Source organism: Pempheris klunzingeri, chromosome 19 (genome assembly GCF_042242105.1).
Source record: "Pempheris klunzingeri isolate RE-2024b chromosome 19, fPemKlu1.hap1, whole genome shotgun sequence".
In the NCBI taxonomy this organism is placed as follows: domain Eukaryota; kingdom Metazoa; phylum Chordata; class Actinopteri; order Acropomatiformes; family Pempheridae; genus Pempheris; species Pempheris klunzingeri.
The window spans coordinates 82,501-100,225 of record NC_092030.1 but is presented as its reverse complement, the minus strand read 5'-3'; the positions used below and the strand labels follow the sequence as shown (position 1 = coordinate 100,225).

The window sequence follows — 17,725 nt, the reverse complement described above, 5'->3', positions numbered from 1 at the left end:
ACGCCCCCTGACGGTAACATGTAACACCCCCTGACAGTTACATGTAAAAAACCCTGACGGTAACAGGTAACGCCCCCTGACGGTAACATGTAAAACCCCCTGACGGTAACATGTAACACCCCCTGACAGTTACATGTAACGCCCCCTGACAGTAACATGTAACACCCCCTGACAGTTACATGTAACGCCCCCTGACAGTAACATGTAACGCCCCCTGACAGTAACATGTAACGCCCCCTGACAGTTACATGTAACGCCCCCTGACAGTAACATGTAACGCCCCCTGACAGTAACATGTAACGCCCCCTGACAGTTACATGTAACGCCCCCTGACAGTAACATGTAACGCCCCCTGACAGTTACATGTAACGCCCCCTGACAGTAACATGTAACGCCCCCTGACAGTTACATGTAACGCCCCCTGACAGTAACATGTAACGCCCCCTGACGGTTACATGTAACGCCCCCTGACGGTAACATGTAACGCCCCCTGACGGTAACATGTAACGCCCCCTGACAGTTACATGTAACGCCCCCCTGACGGTAACATGTAAAACCCCCTGACGGTAACATGTAAAACCCCCTGACTGTAACATGTAACACCCCCTGACAGTTACATGTAACGCCCCCTGACAGTAACATGTAACACCCCCTGACAGTTACATGTAACGCCCCCTGAAGGTAACAGGTAACGCCCCCCTGACGGTAACATGTAAAACCCCCTGACTGTAACATGTAACGCCCCCCTGACTGTAACATGTAACGCCCCCCTGACGGTAACATGTAACGCCCCCTGACGGTAACAGGTAACACCCCCCTGACGGTAACATGTAACGCCCCCTGACGGTAACAGGTAACGCCCCCCTGACGGTAACATGTAAAACCCCCTGACGGTAACATGTAAAACCCCCTGACTGTAACATGTAACGCCCCCCTGACAGTAACATGTAACGCCCCCCTGACGGTAACATGTAACACCCCCTGATGGTAACGTAACGCCCCCTGACTGTAACATATAACGCCCCAGGGGGCAGTCTGACAGTGGGTGCTGTGGCTTGGTAAATATGTCTGGTGGCTCTCCGGAGCTGTAGCCCCCCCTGGCTGTGGTGCTGCATCTCTGCAGGAATGGATATGTTGATGTTTTCCTCTAAAGTTAACGGCCTGTAACTCTCAGTGGGTTTGTGCTCGCTGAACTCTGTCTTCACATTATTTCTTTGTGTTTGTGATCTTTTACTAACCCTGTGTGTTTTCCTCTTGTCTCCTGCCCCCAATAAAGTCCAGTTTAAATCAAACCTGTCACTAAGAAATGGTGTATTCAGTACAGTCTACACACACACAGACAGACACCGTCCAGACACTCATTAATCAGTACAGTACACAGCATATGTACAGTATTCAGTATAGAGTTAACATACATGTGTACACATACATACATACATGTGGCAGGGATCTTTATCCTGCCCTCCTACAGTCAGTCGTATTTCACGTCAGCTTTTTTTTTGCTCCATCCATAATTTTTTCTCCTCCAAACATTGAAATGATGATCCAGTATATTATTAGTAGATTATCTGTAGACTACCAGTGGATTACCAGTAATCCAAACCAGTTAAATGAGATCACCTGAGCACGTTTCCTTTGCTGTTTCTGTTTGATGTGACTCCCCTCAATGACTGCATCTCTCCATCAACCCCCGTCCACCGAAAACCACATATCACCAAGTGTGTTGATGAAGAGTGTTTGGGACAAAACCATATATCTCCAGGTAATGGTACGATAAACTGAGGGATGAAGAGTTGCTGAGAGGTGCTGAGTGGAGATATGTGGTTCTGACAGGCCAGTGAGGATACAAACATATGGTGATCTTATGGACCATGATGCATTGCTGCAGATTAAACCCCCCAACAGGAAACACTGCAGTAGAACCATTTAAACATAAACATCATCAACCCTCTGAATGAGCGGAGGACAGGAAGGATCATTTGTTCAAAGCAGCTTTTATTTTATTGGATGAGATGGTCGATCAGTGGTCGTATCACATGACTCGTATCCAGGCAGCTATAAGCAAAGACGCCACAGGTCCAAGTGTGAGGAAGGCATCGTTAGTGGGGGCGGGGGCCGCCGCGCTGATCAAGGCTCTCCACAGGGACTGGTTGTGAAATCCTTGGCGCTCGCTGTGGTGAAACTGTTGGTTTCGCTCAGAGGAGGCTGCCTGATGGCCACGCTGACCCCCCAATCCGTGCTTTGGCTTACCGAGGAAACCCAGGCCGTACCCAGTGCCCGTGCCCCCCAGCACCCCTGCTGCCGCTGCACCGGCCCACTTTAGGCCCTGCTTCGAGAGGCCTCGGCCACGGGAGGACGGCGCTTTGCTGCCGTCAGCCTTCTCGCCGTCAGCTTTCCCGCGGCCCCTGAAGCCTCCGGGCTTACCGTAGGCGTACTGCGGCCCCGGGCAGAGGGCCGCCACGAGCAGCAGCCAAACCCAGAGAGAGAGGAGCTTCTGCTGGCCAGTCATCGCCGCAGCCCTGCAAACACATGGAGAAATTACATAGAGTCACCGAGCTTTAAAATAGCATTAAAATGATGTGTGTCTTTGTTTGTGCAGTCAGTTACCCTTCGCAGAGAGAGGCGTCTAACTGGTTTGCTGGCCGCCGCTCAAACTGGCATTAAAGCTTTTGATTGTGCTCAGTGAACATTGAGTCACATGACCACCAGCTCTAACACAACAGGCGTCCAGAACTGTCCACCTGCTCAGTCATCACTGGGATCAGCCGGCGTTGTGTGTGTGTCCAGGAGGCCTTTGTTTCCTCTGGCTCTGATGAGCTCTTCACATTTCACACATCACAGGTGTGGATTCACTGACTGACTGTCATTTATGATTCACAGAGCACACAGCGAAGTGTGGCGATGTGCCCCACTCCATAGTGACCAACACGAAGATCAGAGAGCACAGAAGGTCTCTCTCCTTTGTGATGCTGGAGTCAGAGCAGCAGAGCAGCTTGTTAGCGTCAGAGGAGTTTCCATACCAGCATCCTCGAGCTCCTCCCCAAGCCTAACCCTGCCCCCCTGTTGGTTCTAGATCAGTATTACAGTACAGGTTGAATGATTCCTGCTGACGGCGGCATTTTACACACAGTCAGGACGCCTCGTTTTCTCCCATGATTCGCTAAATGCAAAGGCTCGGTTGATTTTCTGCCACAGCTCCCGTCTGTGTTCAGCCATGGGTCTGATGGCTCGGTTAGGGTTTGTTTAACCTGTGTCTTATTAACCTTAACTGGGCCTTTATTTTCCTGTAGAATGAGCACAAGACACATAGTTATTATCAGGAGGCTGTGAATGATTGTCAGTTTAACAGGAGCAGAGTCTTTTTTGGATTCATTAGCATGGCCACTTTTATTTGAAGGCTCCTCTCAACAGAGTCTGTTCAATCACAGCAGAAGTCTCACTCCTCTCTTGGTTTTTTGGGGGGACTGAAACATGGATGACCACTCTGTTACTCTCTGAACGTCTCCATTAGTGCGAGAACAACACAGCAGCAGAGCAGAGGAACACCTGTAACCCAACCCTGGACTTTATCCATCTGTCCTCAGTGCATTTTAACTGAAGGATGTGAAATCCAGAGTTTGGCAAAAGTCTCCATTAGTAACCCAGACGTCAGACGACCTGCTGCTGAGTTACTCTCTGTGCATCGTGACCTATTTGGACTGGAGGAACAAGTTTTCTCATTATGAGGAAGATGCCCTGCTCATAAATGGAGATCTTCATCTCACAGCACACAAAGAGACATTAACTGAAGCCACAGAGAGTCCAGTGAGATCACAGCAGCCAGAGAGAAACCAGAGGACGAAGAACAAGAGACGATTGTTCAGAAAAATGAGACTAAATGTTAAAAATGGGAGAAATTCCTTCAGGAGTAGAACATGGAAGACTCTGCTTTGTTTTGGGGGACAGAGATCCCCGGAGGACGGATGATGTGGGTTTGCTGAAAACACTCAGTGCTGTCATCACAGCAAGCTGTAGGGAATCTGTTTAATATTTCTGCAGCTTCACAGTAAGATAACCTGAAACATAATGACATATTTGCTGGACATTAACACGTGTACAGGGTAAATCTTATCACGTCCCACTGGTCCCCCAGATGTCAGATACAACAGGTCTTCAGATTCAGACAAGATAATATCTGACTTACTCTGTGTGAGGAAAAGTTGCAGGTAAACAGCAGAGCTCTCAGCATGTGAAGGTTTCTCTTTATTTCAGCAGTTTCACATTTACACACAAATCTGAGGAAAGCTTTCTCTCCGCAGCAGACCATAGTCAGTGACGAAGCGTGGGACCAGCATCACGTGCTTTTACATGGTGGACAAACGCTTGTGCTCATGTGATAACATGAAGTGCTTTCACATTTCTTTCATGTGCAAAAACAAAAGTCATGCAAAGAAACATTCCTGCTTCGAGTGATTCGTTTCGTTTCTCTGCACAGTTTGACCCTAAGCCCTGAGTCCCTAACCCAGGAAGAATTCTGATGTTCACCGGTTTGTATTAAAATGTTTCAAACGTGCTGAATGACCCAGTTTTCTGTGATTAAGGTTATGAATTCTGCAGCTCCTCTGATCCTTGTCTCCATGGGCACTAGATGACGTTCTCAAACAGCTGCATGGAGGCCATTATGTTTTCATCCTGGGGGGGAGGATAATGTTAGAAAAAGTGCTGCTGGAGCTCAAAGCTGTAGGAGCTCAGTGTGACGGAGGCTTTACCTTCTGGCACGTTTCTAGGAATTCATCAATAGTCACCACGCCATCTCTGTTCTGGTCCATTTTCTGAGGACAGTTGGACATTTACAGGATGAATACCGTGTTCCTACATGTCGAGGACCAGGCAGTGTGCTTCAGCTTGGTTCATAACAAACCTGGAAGAATCTCTCCACATGCTCACACGGGGAGTTGTCCCGGACGCTGGGGAGGGTGCACCTGCCCATCATGTCATAAATGGATGACATTATCGCCATCATTTCCTGCAGGAAGCCGTGGAGAGACACACTGTGGGAGGGCAGCACACTATGGTCTGTCTCATGAGTGACTGGGGTTTGTTGAATGTACCTCTTTAGTGATGTAGCCGTCCTTGTTGATGTCGTACAGGTTGAACGCCCATCGCAGCTTCTCTGTAACTGAGCCCCGAAGCAGCACCGACAGTCCAATCACAAAGTCCTGCAAAATTATAAGTTCATCAGCTTTCTTTAAACGACAATGAAGTGAGACTGGACTGAGATATAAGAGTGAGACTGAGATATGAGATGCTGTGCAGCCTGAGCTGAACTCACCTCGAAGCGGATGGAGCCGTTTCTGTCCATGTCGAAGGCGTTGAACAAGAAATGTGCGTATGTGGTTGCATCTGAGGACACATGACCAAGACGGCAGCACTGAGTTTTCCTGACTCACAATATTTAACACGTTTTCCAATCATCCCTTAACCCTTGTATGGTGTTCGGGTCTGTGGGACCCGTTTTCATTTTTTTATCAAGAGCAAAATGATACGATTAGTTATTTTTCCAAACTCAGACTCATTGGCCTTGGCTCATATCGATGAGTCTGAGTTTGAAAAAATTATTAATCGTATAATTTTTCTTTTGATAAAGAACATGAAAACCATACAAGGGTTAAAGATGTGAACTAAAGCTTATTGCTTTTGATAACATTACAGAGTAATGTACTGTACCTCCCTGAGGGAAGAACTGTGAGTAGATGGACTTGAACGTTTCCTCATCCACAAGCCCACTGGGACACTCCTGTTCAAAGAAAAACCATTGACATCACGTCACAGCGTTCACATAACCATAAACACATGTGTCTCCCTCACACATTTAAATGTTCACTGTTCCTTCTGTGAAATAACAGAGAACATTAATACTCTACCGCAGACATCAGTCAGTCACTGTCAGCTCTCTTCACGCTTCATTAGTCATTTTATCAGTCACGGTTATTCTGATGATGTGGAAAGACTTTCAGATACCAAACAGACATATTAAAGGGTCAGGAAATCTCTCCCTCTCAAGGAAGCATCGCTCTGCTGCTAATGCTCTGTCCTCCCAGGCAGACACAGGCCTGACTGCAGGACTGTGGCCACGAGAGGGCGCGCACGCACACACACACACACACACACACACATACACGCACGCACGCACACACGCGCACACACACACACACACACATACGCGCACACACACACACGCGCACACACACACACACACACACACACACACACATACACGCACGCACACACACACACACATACACGCATGCACGCACGCACACACACACACACGCACGCACGCACGCACGCACGCACGCACGCACGCACACACACACATACACACGCGCACACACACACACACACACACACACACACACACACATACACACATACACACACACACACACACACACACACATACACACACGCACGCACACACACACACACACACACACACACGCGCACACACACACACACACACACATACACACATACACACACACACACACATACACACACACACACACATACACACACGCACGCACACACACACACACACACACACACACACACATACACACACACACGCACACACACACACACATATACACACACACACACACACACACGCACGCACGCAGACACACACACACACACACACACACGCACGCACGCAGACACACACACACACCCCTGGAGGCCTCTGGGAGGCTCTTAGGAGCCCCCAGAGCCCCTCAGAGGCCTCAGGGTCCCTGGGGGCCTCTGGAGGATCCTGGGGGCCTCTGGGGGGACCAGGAGGGGCCCTGACTCAGCTCACAGCTTCCATACGTTTTTGAAGCCCCTGTAAAGGGACTGCAGCTCCTTCCTGGTGAACTGCGTCTGGGCCTGGAGCTGGTCGAGGCCTTCGGGCTGGTGACGCACCATGGAGAGTTCAAGGTCGCTGTCGCTGCTGTCTGTCAGAAGGAAACACAGGGGGTGGCAGAGAGGGGAGAGGGGGGAGGAAATAAAGGGAAGGGAGGGGAGGAGCTGAAAATACCAGAAAATCAAAGTAGATGGGAGGCAGGAAATGAAAGTTAGAGCATCGAACTCAAACTGCTCACCATCTGCATACAAACACAAAGGTTAGAGGAGGAGGAGGAGGAGGAGGAGGAGGAGGAGGAGGAGGAGACGGACGGGAGGTAAAGGAGGTCAGAGCACATTACTGGATAAAAACACCAAATGAGACGGAGGAACATCTGCTGGAGGAGAAACGGGGCCAATGATGAATGGGGGACTAGTGCTGCAAATGCATCGGGGGGGTTGGAGGACACGAGCAGGATCGCTGGCGGCTAAAATCTCTTTGTTATTGTCTCTGAGGACTCTGTGTCCAAAATAAATCCCTGACACTGTGACACTGATTATTATTACTGGTTACCTCCGTAAGCAGGGGTCTCTGCTTAAGTCTCTGCTAAGGGGAATTAAGACTTTAGGGGGGAAATCAGAGATGGACATTCTTCTTATCTCTGGACATTTTTAAGGTAACAAACAAACATCCCACTGAGAGCTCTGACCCTTAAAATAAGACTTAAGGTGTCACTAATTAATAGTAACGACGGTCCATTTGTTCACCACACCTGAACTCATCAGGAACACCTGAGTTTGACATCCACACAGAGGACTGATCGAAGAAGGACTCTAAAGGGACTAAAGTGAGGAGGCCACGTCAATAAGGCGTGATGGAGTTTACAGAGTCATCTGGGGCGAAATTATGATGAAAACGTCAGGAGGGACTCACCGTCTGAACGAGAACAAAACCCAAAAGAGGAGCAGGGAGAGATGGAGGACAGGTGACAAAGAGGAGGAGGAGGGGAAGAAGAAAGTTACTCAGACATCCACAAGTGACCACACTGTTAAAGGACAGACCCACAGTTTAAAGTCACATCAATAATATGCCGACATGTCGGCTGGTCTCAGTGTTTATGGTCAGCGTGATCAGTACCAGGCTCCTCCAGACTTCTGTCAGTGAATCTGTGAACTGATCCTTTAATAATGATAAAACCTGACAGGCTGCAGTTACTTGGCATCATCATTGGTCCATTATAGACATTGCTTTAGCGCTGGAGCAGCTCCTCTGAATGTGTCTTACCTTCCAGGGCCAGCGGCTCCCAGATCCCAAACTGTTTGAGCACCACGACAAACAGCCCGATAACCACGGCGATGGCGATCATTTCCATGCCCTCCATGGCCGCCTCTCCGCAGAGACACAAGCCTCAGTTTGTCAGAGTGAACGTGACAGAGCGGCTCATCATCTGCTGCCAATCATCTCCTTCCTGCTCTGCTTCTGAACAGGCTTCAGCTAATATGTTCACCTCAATCAGAGCCCTGAGTGAAACCAGCGGCCAGTCAGGAAAGACACGCTAATACACGGACTGCAGAGCCCCCCCTCCAAGAAAACTCCTAACAGTCAGTCAGTCAGCCAAGTGGACGGACGGACAGGACGGACAGACAGTCGACCGTCCTAAGACAGAGTCTTAACCCCTAAAATGACCACAGATCAGCCGTGTCTCCACACTTCACATCCCAGTCGGCTCATTTTAGGATCTCTACCACAACTCCACCAGCTGAGGGGCTCCACCCCAACTCCATCTCCTGTGTGTGTGTGTGTGTGTGTGTGAGGGTCATTACTGAAGGAATGTCTCTACTAATAGTCTCTGACTGACTGGCCACGCTGTCTTTATTTGCTCAGTCATTTCAGAGCTGTAAAACCAGGCATTGATCCACGTCTGCTGATGGCTGCATCTGAGGAGCACTTAGGCCGGAGGAGCCTGCCGGGCCCCAAGAGTCTGCCGGCCATCGCACACGTCGATACTTAGCCGGGTTCACAAGGTGCTGGGGCCGCTGTGTTTACGACGCTGCAGTTAGGAGTCATGACGTGAATGATACCTGGAGCAGAGCTCAGAGCTCAGAGCTCAGAGGGAGTCCTGCTGCTCCGAAGGACTTCTCTCTGTGACGACGTCTCGAACTGCTGCCGGAGCACAAGGAGACTAAAGGAGACTAAAGGAAACTAAAGGAGACTAAAGGAGACTAAAGGAAACTAAATGAGACTAAAGGAAACTAAAGGAGACTAAAGGAAACTAAAGGAGACTAAAGGAAACTAAAGGAAACTAAAGGAGACTAAAGGAGACTAAAGGAAACTAAAGGAGACTAAAGGAAACTGAAGGAGACTAAAGGAGACTAAAGGAAACTAAATGAGACTAAAGGAGACTAAAGGAAACTAAAGGAGACTAAAGGAAACTAAATGAGACTAAAGGAGACTAAAGGAAACTAAATGAGACTAAAGGAGACTAAATGAAACTAAAGGAGACTAAAGGAAACTAAAGGAGACTAAAGGAGAGTAAAGGGAAACTAAAGGAGACTAAATGAAACTAAAGGAGACTAAAGGAAACTAAAGGAGACTAAAGGAGACTAAAGGGAAACTAAAGGAGACTAAATGAAACTAAAGGAGACTAAAGGAGAAGAAGAGTGCAGTTCACAACTGATGAGTCTGCACAACATAATGGACTCAGTTAAAGTAGGGGGGGAATCAATTGGAGAGGTAAAACACTGGTCTGAGAGCGGGGGCCACAAATGCATTTTGAGAGCTGGGGAGTCAAGCAGAAGAGAAACACCCTCCTCCACCCCCACCCACCCGGCAGGACTCTTCATTTCAAATCTGCATACGTCATGTGTTTTATGAGCCGCTGTGGTTTCACAGTCAGATCTGATGTCGTACTGCAGAGACTGTGATCGTATTTCTGACTAAAGGTTTATTCTGTAGAAAAACAGATGTCTGCCAGAAGGCGTCAGCAGAGTTCAGGGTTTTCACCCAGAGGAGGAGCACTTAACCCTCCAAATTAAGACGTTTGACTCTCTGTACGAGCCAGCAGAGTTCAGACAGGAGCCGCTTGTCGTCTGTGAAGACTTGATCTTGATCGGACCGGTGGACTGTTTGAAAGCAGTGTTTCCTCAGGCTGAGATCCTCCCTCAGCCCAGACACACTCCATCGTTACACGTGAGCTCAGGGGGCCATAAGAATTATGCAGCCTTACTCAGTTTAATGCAGACTGAGTGCTCATCGGCCCCGGTTCTTCGATTAAATACAGACAGTGAGGTGGCTAAAGCAGCGATGAGCCTTTAACGAGAGCAGAGACATCAGAGCTCACACAGCGTCTCCTCACTCACCTACACACTCTTTCTGACCCTTCTTGGTTTTGGCAACAAATGTCCTTCATACACAGATAGGGGGGGGGGGGGACATCTCACCTGCCATATTACCTGAGAGAGTACACCTGAAAGGGTCGGACTTGTCTCTACAGAGAGTAGAGGTTACTTCAGGTGGCCACAGCTTCCTATGAACAGCTCATTATGACAGACAGCAGCTGCAGCCTTATTCTAGGATTTATTCTACCATCTGACCTGAGTCCAGCTCTCAGAGACACAGAGGACAGACGGAGCTTCACTAACAGCAGCTCAGATAAGAGCCAACATCTATTATGAGAGTGAGATAATCTGAGCCTCAGAGGTCAGAGGAGGCCGCTGTGCCTTTGCCATCATTTAACATCATTAACATAACTGATGTTCATGACGGTAGTTATTCTCACCTTCATCACCACAGAAACGAAAATCTACGTGGTGTCATTGAACACTACATCCAGTTCACCACTCAGCAGCAGCTCCAGAGCCTCAGCAGGATGTGTGAACTCTGTCACTTCAGTGCTCCACTCCCTGAGAGGAAGGACCACCTGCTACTGTCCAGACACTCCGCTGCTGTGACGTCCTCTGACCAGCAGATGGCGCTAACGCTGCTCTAACGAGGAGGAGAGACACCGTGAGACCGCGTGACTCCTGCTGCTGTTGCTCACTGCTGGGACGCTTTTAGACCGAATCACACCGAGTCAGAAGGTCTGTCAGCCATCACCTGGTGAGTGTTTCCACCAGCAGTACGGGGGTTAGGGTTAGGGTCAGCAGAGACCACGCCTGAGTTGTCTCGTTGTTTGTCCTCCAGGATGACCTGAAATAATCTGATTCCAAAATAAAGGAAGGACAGAACACAGTAGATCTATCTGTTTACTGAAGACAGAGCACAGAGGGGATGAAGGCCTGTGGTAGGCGAGTGAAGCCCTCTCCCCCTCCCCCGTTAGCCTGTTAGCTTGTTAGTCTGTTAGCATGTTAGCCTGTGAACCTGTAAGCCTGTTAGCCTACTAGCCTACTTGCATGATAGTCTGTTAGCCTGTTAGCATGTCAGCCTACTTGCCTGTTAGTCTGTTAGCCTTTAAGCCTGCTAGCCTGCCCGCCTGTTAGACTGCTAACCCGTTATCATACTACACTGTTAGCCTGTTAGTCTGTTAGCATATTAGCCTGCTAGCCCATTAGCTTGGTGGCCTGGTAGCCTGCTAAGCTGTTAGCCTGCTAGCCTGTTAGTCTGGTAGACTGCTATCCCGTCAGTCTATCAGCATGTTAGTCTGCTAATCTGTTAACATGTTAGCCTACTAGCAATGTTGCCTACTAACCTGTTAGTCTGTTAGCCTTTAAGCTTGCCAGCCTGTTAACCTGTTAGCTTGTTAGTCTGTTAGCATGTTAGCCTGCTAGCCCACTGGTTTGTTGGCCAGGTAGCCTGCTAACCTGTTAACCTGCTAGCCTGTCAGTCTATCAGCATGTTAGCCTGTGAACCTGTAAGCCTGTTAGCCTACTAGTCTGTTTGCATGGTAATCTGTTAGCCTGTTAGCATGTTAGCCTGCTATCCTGTAAGCATGCGGTGCCTCCCTGTGTGCCGTACCTGAGCCCTGTTGTGTGGTACTGGTGATGATCCACCTGACGAGACAACACTTCATCAGGGATTTATGAGTGAGCCGCGGTTTCTGCCACTTGGAGCCCTCCGTCTGTCCGCCTGGGTTTGGATCTTTGCCGCTGGCGTCCGGCAGCAGACCGCCATCCACCGCCTTCTCGTTGGCCTGAGGGAGACAGAAAGGCACCAACTTCTGAGAGGGAACGAGAAGCTCTGGGACAGACGTAGAGCTGCTTCAGTCGAGGGTTATGAAAGACGCTTTAAATGTGCTTCGCTTCTGGAGAAGAGAGAAGAAAGTCTAATGTTCTAATAGATGAGAACAATCTGATGACAAGAATCTGATGAGAACAGGGACCTGGACGCCGTCTTGTCTCCAGTTATTGTCACCAGCACGCTGTGAGGAGAGACAAAACCCGGTTCTGTGTTCAGGTGAACATGTCAGTGATGGTACAGCTCTCCTGATCTGATCATCACCCGTGGACAGCATGGACTGTGGACGTGCAGCTTTCCTCGTAGGTTTGCTGTTGTCTGTGCGAGGTGTCCTTCTCCCTTCATGGGGCTTTTGTCTTTTCATGATGAGGAGTGTGTGATGATGAGCTTCATGAAGAAAACTTTCTGAAAAGAGGCTGTGGACAACATAACGTAAAGAGTTTGTAGAGAGAGAAGGGGGTGGGGAGCTGCTGTGCCCCCCCCCCCGACCGTCTGTCTGAACATGAAGAAAAGCCAGAGCTCACAGAGGGGGGCGCTCAATAATTCACACCCCCGAAACACGCCATCAATAAAAGATGGCCGCCACGCTGAGGCGAAGAAACTAGAAAAACCCCAGACTGAGACACACACACACACACACACACACACACACCAAGCCAACGCTCCTCCACCTCCTCTTATTCTCCTCCTGTCCTTCAGTCCTTCTCCAGTCCTCCTGTCCTCCTCTCCTCCTGTCCTCCTCCAGTCCTTCAGTCCTTGTCCAGTCCTCCTCTCCTCCTCCTGTCCTCCAGTCCTCCTCTAGTCCTCCTCCTGTCCTCCTGTCCTCCTGTCCTTCAGTTCTTGTCCAGTCCTCCTCTCCTCCTCTAGTCCTCCTCCTGTCCTCCTCCTTGTGTTTCTGTGTTATTCATATCTCCTCCTGTCCTTCAGTCCTTGTCCAGTCCTCCTCTCCTCCTCCAGTCCTCCTGTCCTTCAGTCCTTGTCCAGGCCTCCTCTCCTCCTCCAGTCCTCCTGTCCTTCAGTCCTTGTCCAGGCCTCCTCTCCTCCTCCAGTCCTCCTGTCCTTCAGTCCTTGTCCAGTCCTCCTCTCCTCCTCCAGTCCTCCTCCTGTCCTCCTCCTTGTGTTTCTGTATTATTCATATCTCCTCCTGTACTAATAAAGGTAGATCTCACCTGATCTCTTCTTATCTTATCTTATCTCAGCTTATCTTCAGTCAGCTCCAGATTTCAGAAACCAGCCCTCTGATCAATAAGTAAATATGAAACTCTCATTCTTACCATGACGACCAGACCAACATCCCAGCGACACACAGCCAACTCTGTGGAGACACCTGCAGAGTTAGGACCAGGCCTGCCTGCCTGCCTGCCTGCCTGCCTGCCTGTCTGTCTGCCATCAGTTAAAGCAGAGCTCTCTGAAACAGTGTCTCACCTGCATGGTGTCTGGATGTGGATCTGAGTCGTCCTTCAGCAGAGGAATCGCTGCAGTCGTCCTCCGCTTCCTCCGCTCGCTCTGCTCTGGCAGCCCTTCAGTGGTCTGAGCAGCATGCAGGGGGGGTCAGAAGGAGAGGGAGAGAAGAGGGGGAGGCAAGCTGTGTGTGGGAGGAGCAGAATCAGCTCCCACTGTGAGGACATTAAACTGTGACCATCAGAGAACAAAGTCCAACCTGCTGAGGAGGAGGAACAGCAGCCACACACACACTGTCACCCTGAGTGTGAGGAGTGTGTGTGTGTGTGAGGAGTGTGTGTGTGTGTGTGTGTGTGTGTGTGTTCGTCGTTGAGGGGAATTGAGAGTTCACTTATTTGTTGCCTTAGATGTATTTAAGCACTGATTGGTGGAGGTCTTCCTCGTATGAGAGGGTGAGTGCAGGTGCTTCGTTCTCACCAAAAGTGACCGAGCAGGTTCAAGATCCAGTGATGCTGCTATCGTGCTGTGGATGTCCTTCAGTCTGACTTTGAGGTGAGACAAAGAGTGCCTCTCTATGCTGAGCACCTTTTCTGTCCCGTCTCACATTCACTGGAGGGGTAAATGAATACGAGGGCAGGAAGCTGCCTCTGGCGCCCAAAATATGCCCCGACACTGGCTCTGCATCTGTTGAAGAGCCTCCTCTCAGATTCTGTGGAGTCACACGAGACAAATGAAATGAGATTATTTCATTTGCTGAAGGACAAGAGTGAGAAGTAAAAACTAAAGAGAGGATGGTTAGAAGCTTAAGGTGCCGCCCTCGTCTCTGCCGTCTGTTTTCTGCTTCTGTCTGTGCGTCTCTCTCCGACACTCGGGCGGTAATTTTAGCCTCACCGGGTCCAAAGAGCCTCCAGCTTCCCTGGAGCTTCACACACACCGGCTCAGCTCGGCCTAACGAAGGGTGTGTGTCCACTGCAGATGTAAGGGAGTTACTTTTATTTTCTCTCTTTCCTCATAAATGCTGCATTTCTTTTTCACTTCACATGCATGGCTGCTCATGTTTGAACACATATTCACACTTACTATAAAACCTGGAGCTTCTCCTCCTGTGGTGAGAGGAGAATACACCTTCAGCCACATGGACACGCTCACGTGATGGCGAAGACGAGCACCAACAGCCTCACAGCTAAAGGGACACTCGTGGCTTTTTTGTTTGCACTCTTTCGCCAAAATAACGACAGCGTATCCCGAGGGGACCATGAATGTGTGATAGAAATGTCATGGACAAAAGTCAGAAGGCCTCCAAAGCCGCTAGGGTTCATCATCTGGGCACCAGGAACATCTGTTCAGTATTTCATGGTAATTTAACCCAACGTTGTTGAGAGTCAGAAACACTTTTCTTCCCTGTTGAGTGTTCGAATATACTGACGGACACGAATGACTCTGAATTACTCTATACGCTGATGACCGCACTGTTCAGATGTTTAGCTTTCGTCATGTTCACCCTCCACCTACTGCTGCCATGAATTTATCTCCAGCCTCAGGACTGGATCCTCTGGGGGGGTTAGGCTTCAGAGTACCTGGACAACTTTCATTCATTTACTTTCAATGTTCTCAAGCAGTTAGAAAAAAACACTTAATTCGTCCACAGCTCTCCCAGGTTTCCAGAGGTCTACAGGACTCCAAATCCCAAAGAATTTAAGCAGTTTAATTAACTCAACAGTCCTAATCTATCGGCTGTGTTAATGACGCATGTGCAGCTCTGCCATGCTCATTTATATCAGGGACAGCTGAAGGTTACCAGTTAATTACACGGTGTGCCATCACTTGACTCGGTGGCCTCTGAATCCCGAGTGGAAGTGGCCGACAGCAGATTAAACTTTCCTCCTGCATGTGTTTTTTAGTCGTTGCACATCATCACTAATGCAACACATGCTGACCTGATTCACTGCACCGGAGGCGTTACGGTGAGCAGACACCGGTTCATCTTATTGTGTTCAGCTTATGGAAGATTTCACATGTTTGATGCTGTGAGTGTTTGTGTAACAGCAAGGAGGTGACTGTCATCACATACTGTCTCTGACCAGAGAAAATTGGTTGTCTCCACATTTAGTCATCAACAAACTGAAGAGAGAGAGAGAGAGAGAGACAGACCGAGAGAGAGACAGAGACAGACAGACAGACAGAGAGAGAGACAGACAGACAGAGAATTATTTACTATTACTATTAATTAAACAGGTCAATTTGTGTCAATTGGCAGAACTAGTATTTCCTAAAAACAGGATGATATACAGGAAAATTAATGTTGAATAAAATGTAACCCTCTAGTGCAAGTTAATGTTTTTTAAACCATTCTAATAATTGAATTGTGCTTTATTTTGATGTAGAGAAGCATCTGACAACATCAATCATCAGGTAATCTCATGTCTTCTATTGTAAAGACGAGTGCATTACTGTATTCATTATGAAATAGCAGAACACCAATAACTTGTATGTTACACATATGAACTTTAACCTCTGACCAAGATTTCTCATATCTCCTTAATCATTTATTGGAGTTGTAGCTCTTCTAGAGCTGCTCTTCGTGTTCAACAGTAGGTGTCACTGTTCACCCACTTCATTGTGCTATATTATGTAATTATATTACAGTAATATTACAGTATATATTGCTTACAATTATAAATGGATGGAAAACAAATATGCATTAAACATTACAGAAACACCAAGCTCATGCAGCATGATTTTGTCCTGGCCTTACAGAGCTTCGAGTACAGTTGTGGTACCACTTTTTCAACAAAAAGAAAAAGCAACAGTGAACACTTGAATACAGTACCACCTAAGAAATTCGTTCAAACATTACATCGGCATCATTAACTACTGATATCTGACCAAACTGGCCTCTACAAGAAACTCTTGAAATAGGAATCAAATTTGAACGGCTTTATCATGGACACCTAAACTTTACACTTTCTTTATTGAAAGTGTTACAGCAGTAACAATAGAAAAGAGAGTGACGAAAGCAACAGTAGAAAATAAGCAATAGCAAATAAATATGTTATGATGATAGATAAATATTTACACTATGGACATAAAATGTACAAGTATGGACAGGAATATGAAAGGAGTGGAGTGATATGAATGAAAAACAGTGTGTTAACATCAGCCAGTGATGCTGCTGTTAAAGAGTCTGATGGCTGATGGCAGGAATGACCTGCGGTAGCGTTCCTTCTTGCAGGGTGGGGGCCTCAGCCTGTTGCTGAAGGAGCTGCTGAGGGCCCCCACAGTCCCGTGCAGCGGGTGAGAGGGGTCGTCCATGATGGACTTGAGTTTTGTTAGTGTCCTCCTCTCACCCACCTCCTCTATGGAGTCCAGGGAGCAGCCCAGGACAGAAGCGGCCCTCCTGACCAGCCTGTTCAGTCTCTTTCTGTCCCTCTCCGTGCTCCCTCCTCCCCAGCAGACCACTGCATAGAGGATGTAAGCATATGACCTCAGTGTGAATAAGTAAAACATAATTTAGTAAGTGATAACTTTCATAATAATTGTCACATAAACATGAGTATTTACTTAGAAACAAAGGGTTTGAAACGTTAACACCGCGGTGCTTACATGCAGTACACATAATTATACAAAGCTCCATGTGTACTTGAAAAATACGTTGTCTCTAGGTTGGTTGCAGTTAACACATGCTCATTTGGACAAGTAGGATGGTGAAGTTAAACAACCTCATGATAAGTCTGATTGTATTCTGTATCTGAGGGTTTTTGTGTGCCTAAACTTCTGCAGGTAATAAAATAAAAACATGGAACTGAACTTCCTAAAGTTGTTCCACAGACTACCAGAAACCAGAAAACGGAAGTTGTCAGAATAAAATTCATCAGACGTTCAGTTTACATAATCAGAGGGAGCATCAAGTCCAGTGGCTCATGGCTTGAATTTTAAACAATTAAGTGGATATTAAAGGAATTTAGTTCCTTAACAATAACCCAAAAGCCCTGAAGTCAAAGTATGTGATTAGAGACAAAAATACTTTCAAAGTTAGGTGAATGATGCATGTTTCCCAGTCACAATGGCACCCGTGTCCCTAAAACACCAGTAAATCACCAGTTCACCTGATGTGCCTGTCTTTGGACTGTGGGAGGAAGCTGGAAAATCCGGAGAGAACCCACCCTAGCATGGGGAGAACATGCAAACTCCACACAGAAAGACCCCAGGTTCAAACTGGGATTTGAACCTGGAACCTTGTTGTGAGGCAGTGCTGACCACAGCACCACCATGCTGCCCCCACACATAACA

At 48.0% G+C, this 17,725-nt stretch overlaps 1 protein-coding gene across 1 annotated transcript; it reads right to left on the bottom strand.

The window, feature by feature from the left end:
- Positions 1-4,355: 4,355 nt before the first annotated feature.
- On the bottom strand, positions 4,356-8,243 carry LOC139218748 (calsenilin-like). The gene is made up of 8 exons (XM_070850423.1): positions 8,147-8,243; positions 6,850-6,974; positions 5,707-5,776; positions 5,312-5,382; positions 5,091-5,198; positions 4,901-5,005; positions 4,749-4,811; positions 4,356-4,671 (listed from the first exon to the last, which is right to left on the bottom strand). The coding sequence occupies exons 1-8, from the start codon at positions 8,241-8,243 to the stop codon at positions 4,624-4,626; spliced, it is 687 nt and encodes a 228-aa protein (XP_070706524.1). The 3' UTR covers positions 4,356-4,623.
- Positions 8,244-17,725: the final 9,482 nt, after the last annotated feature.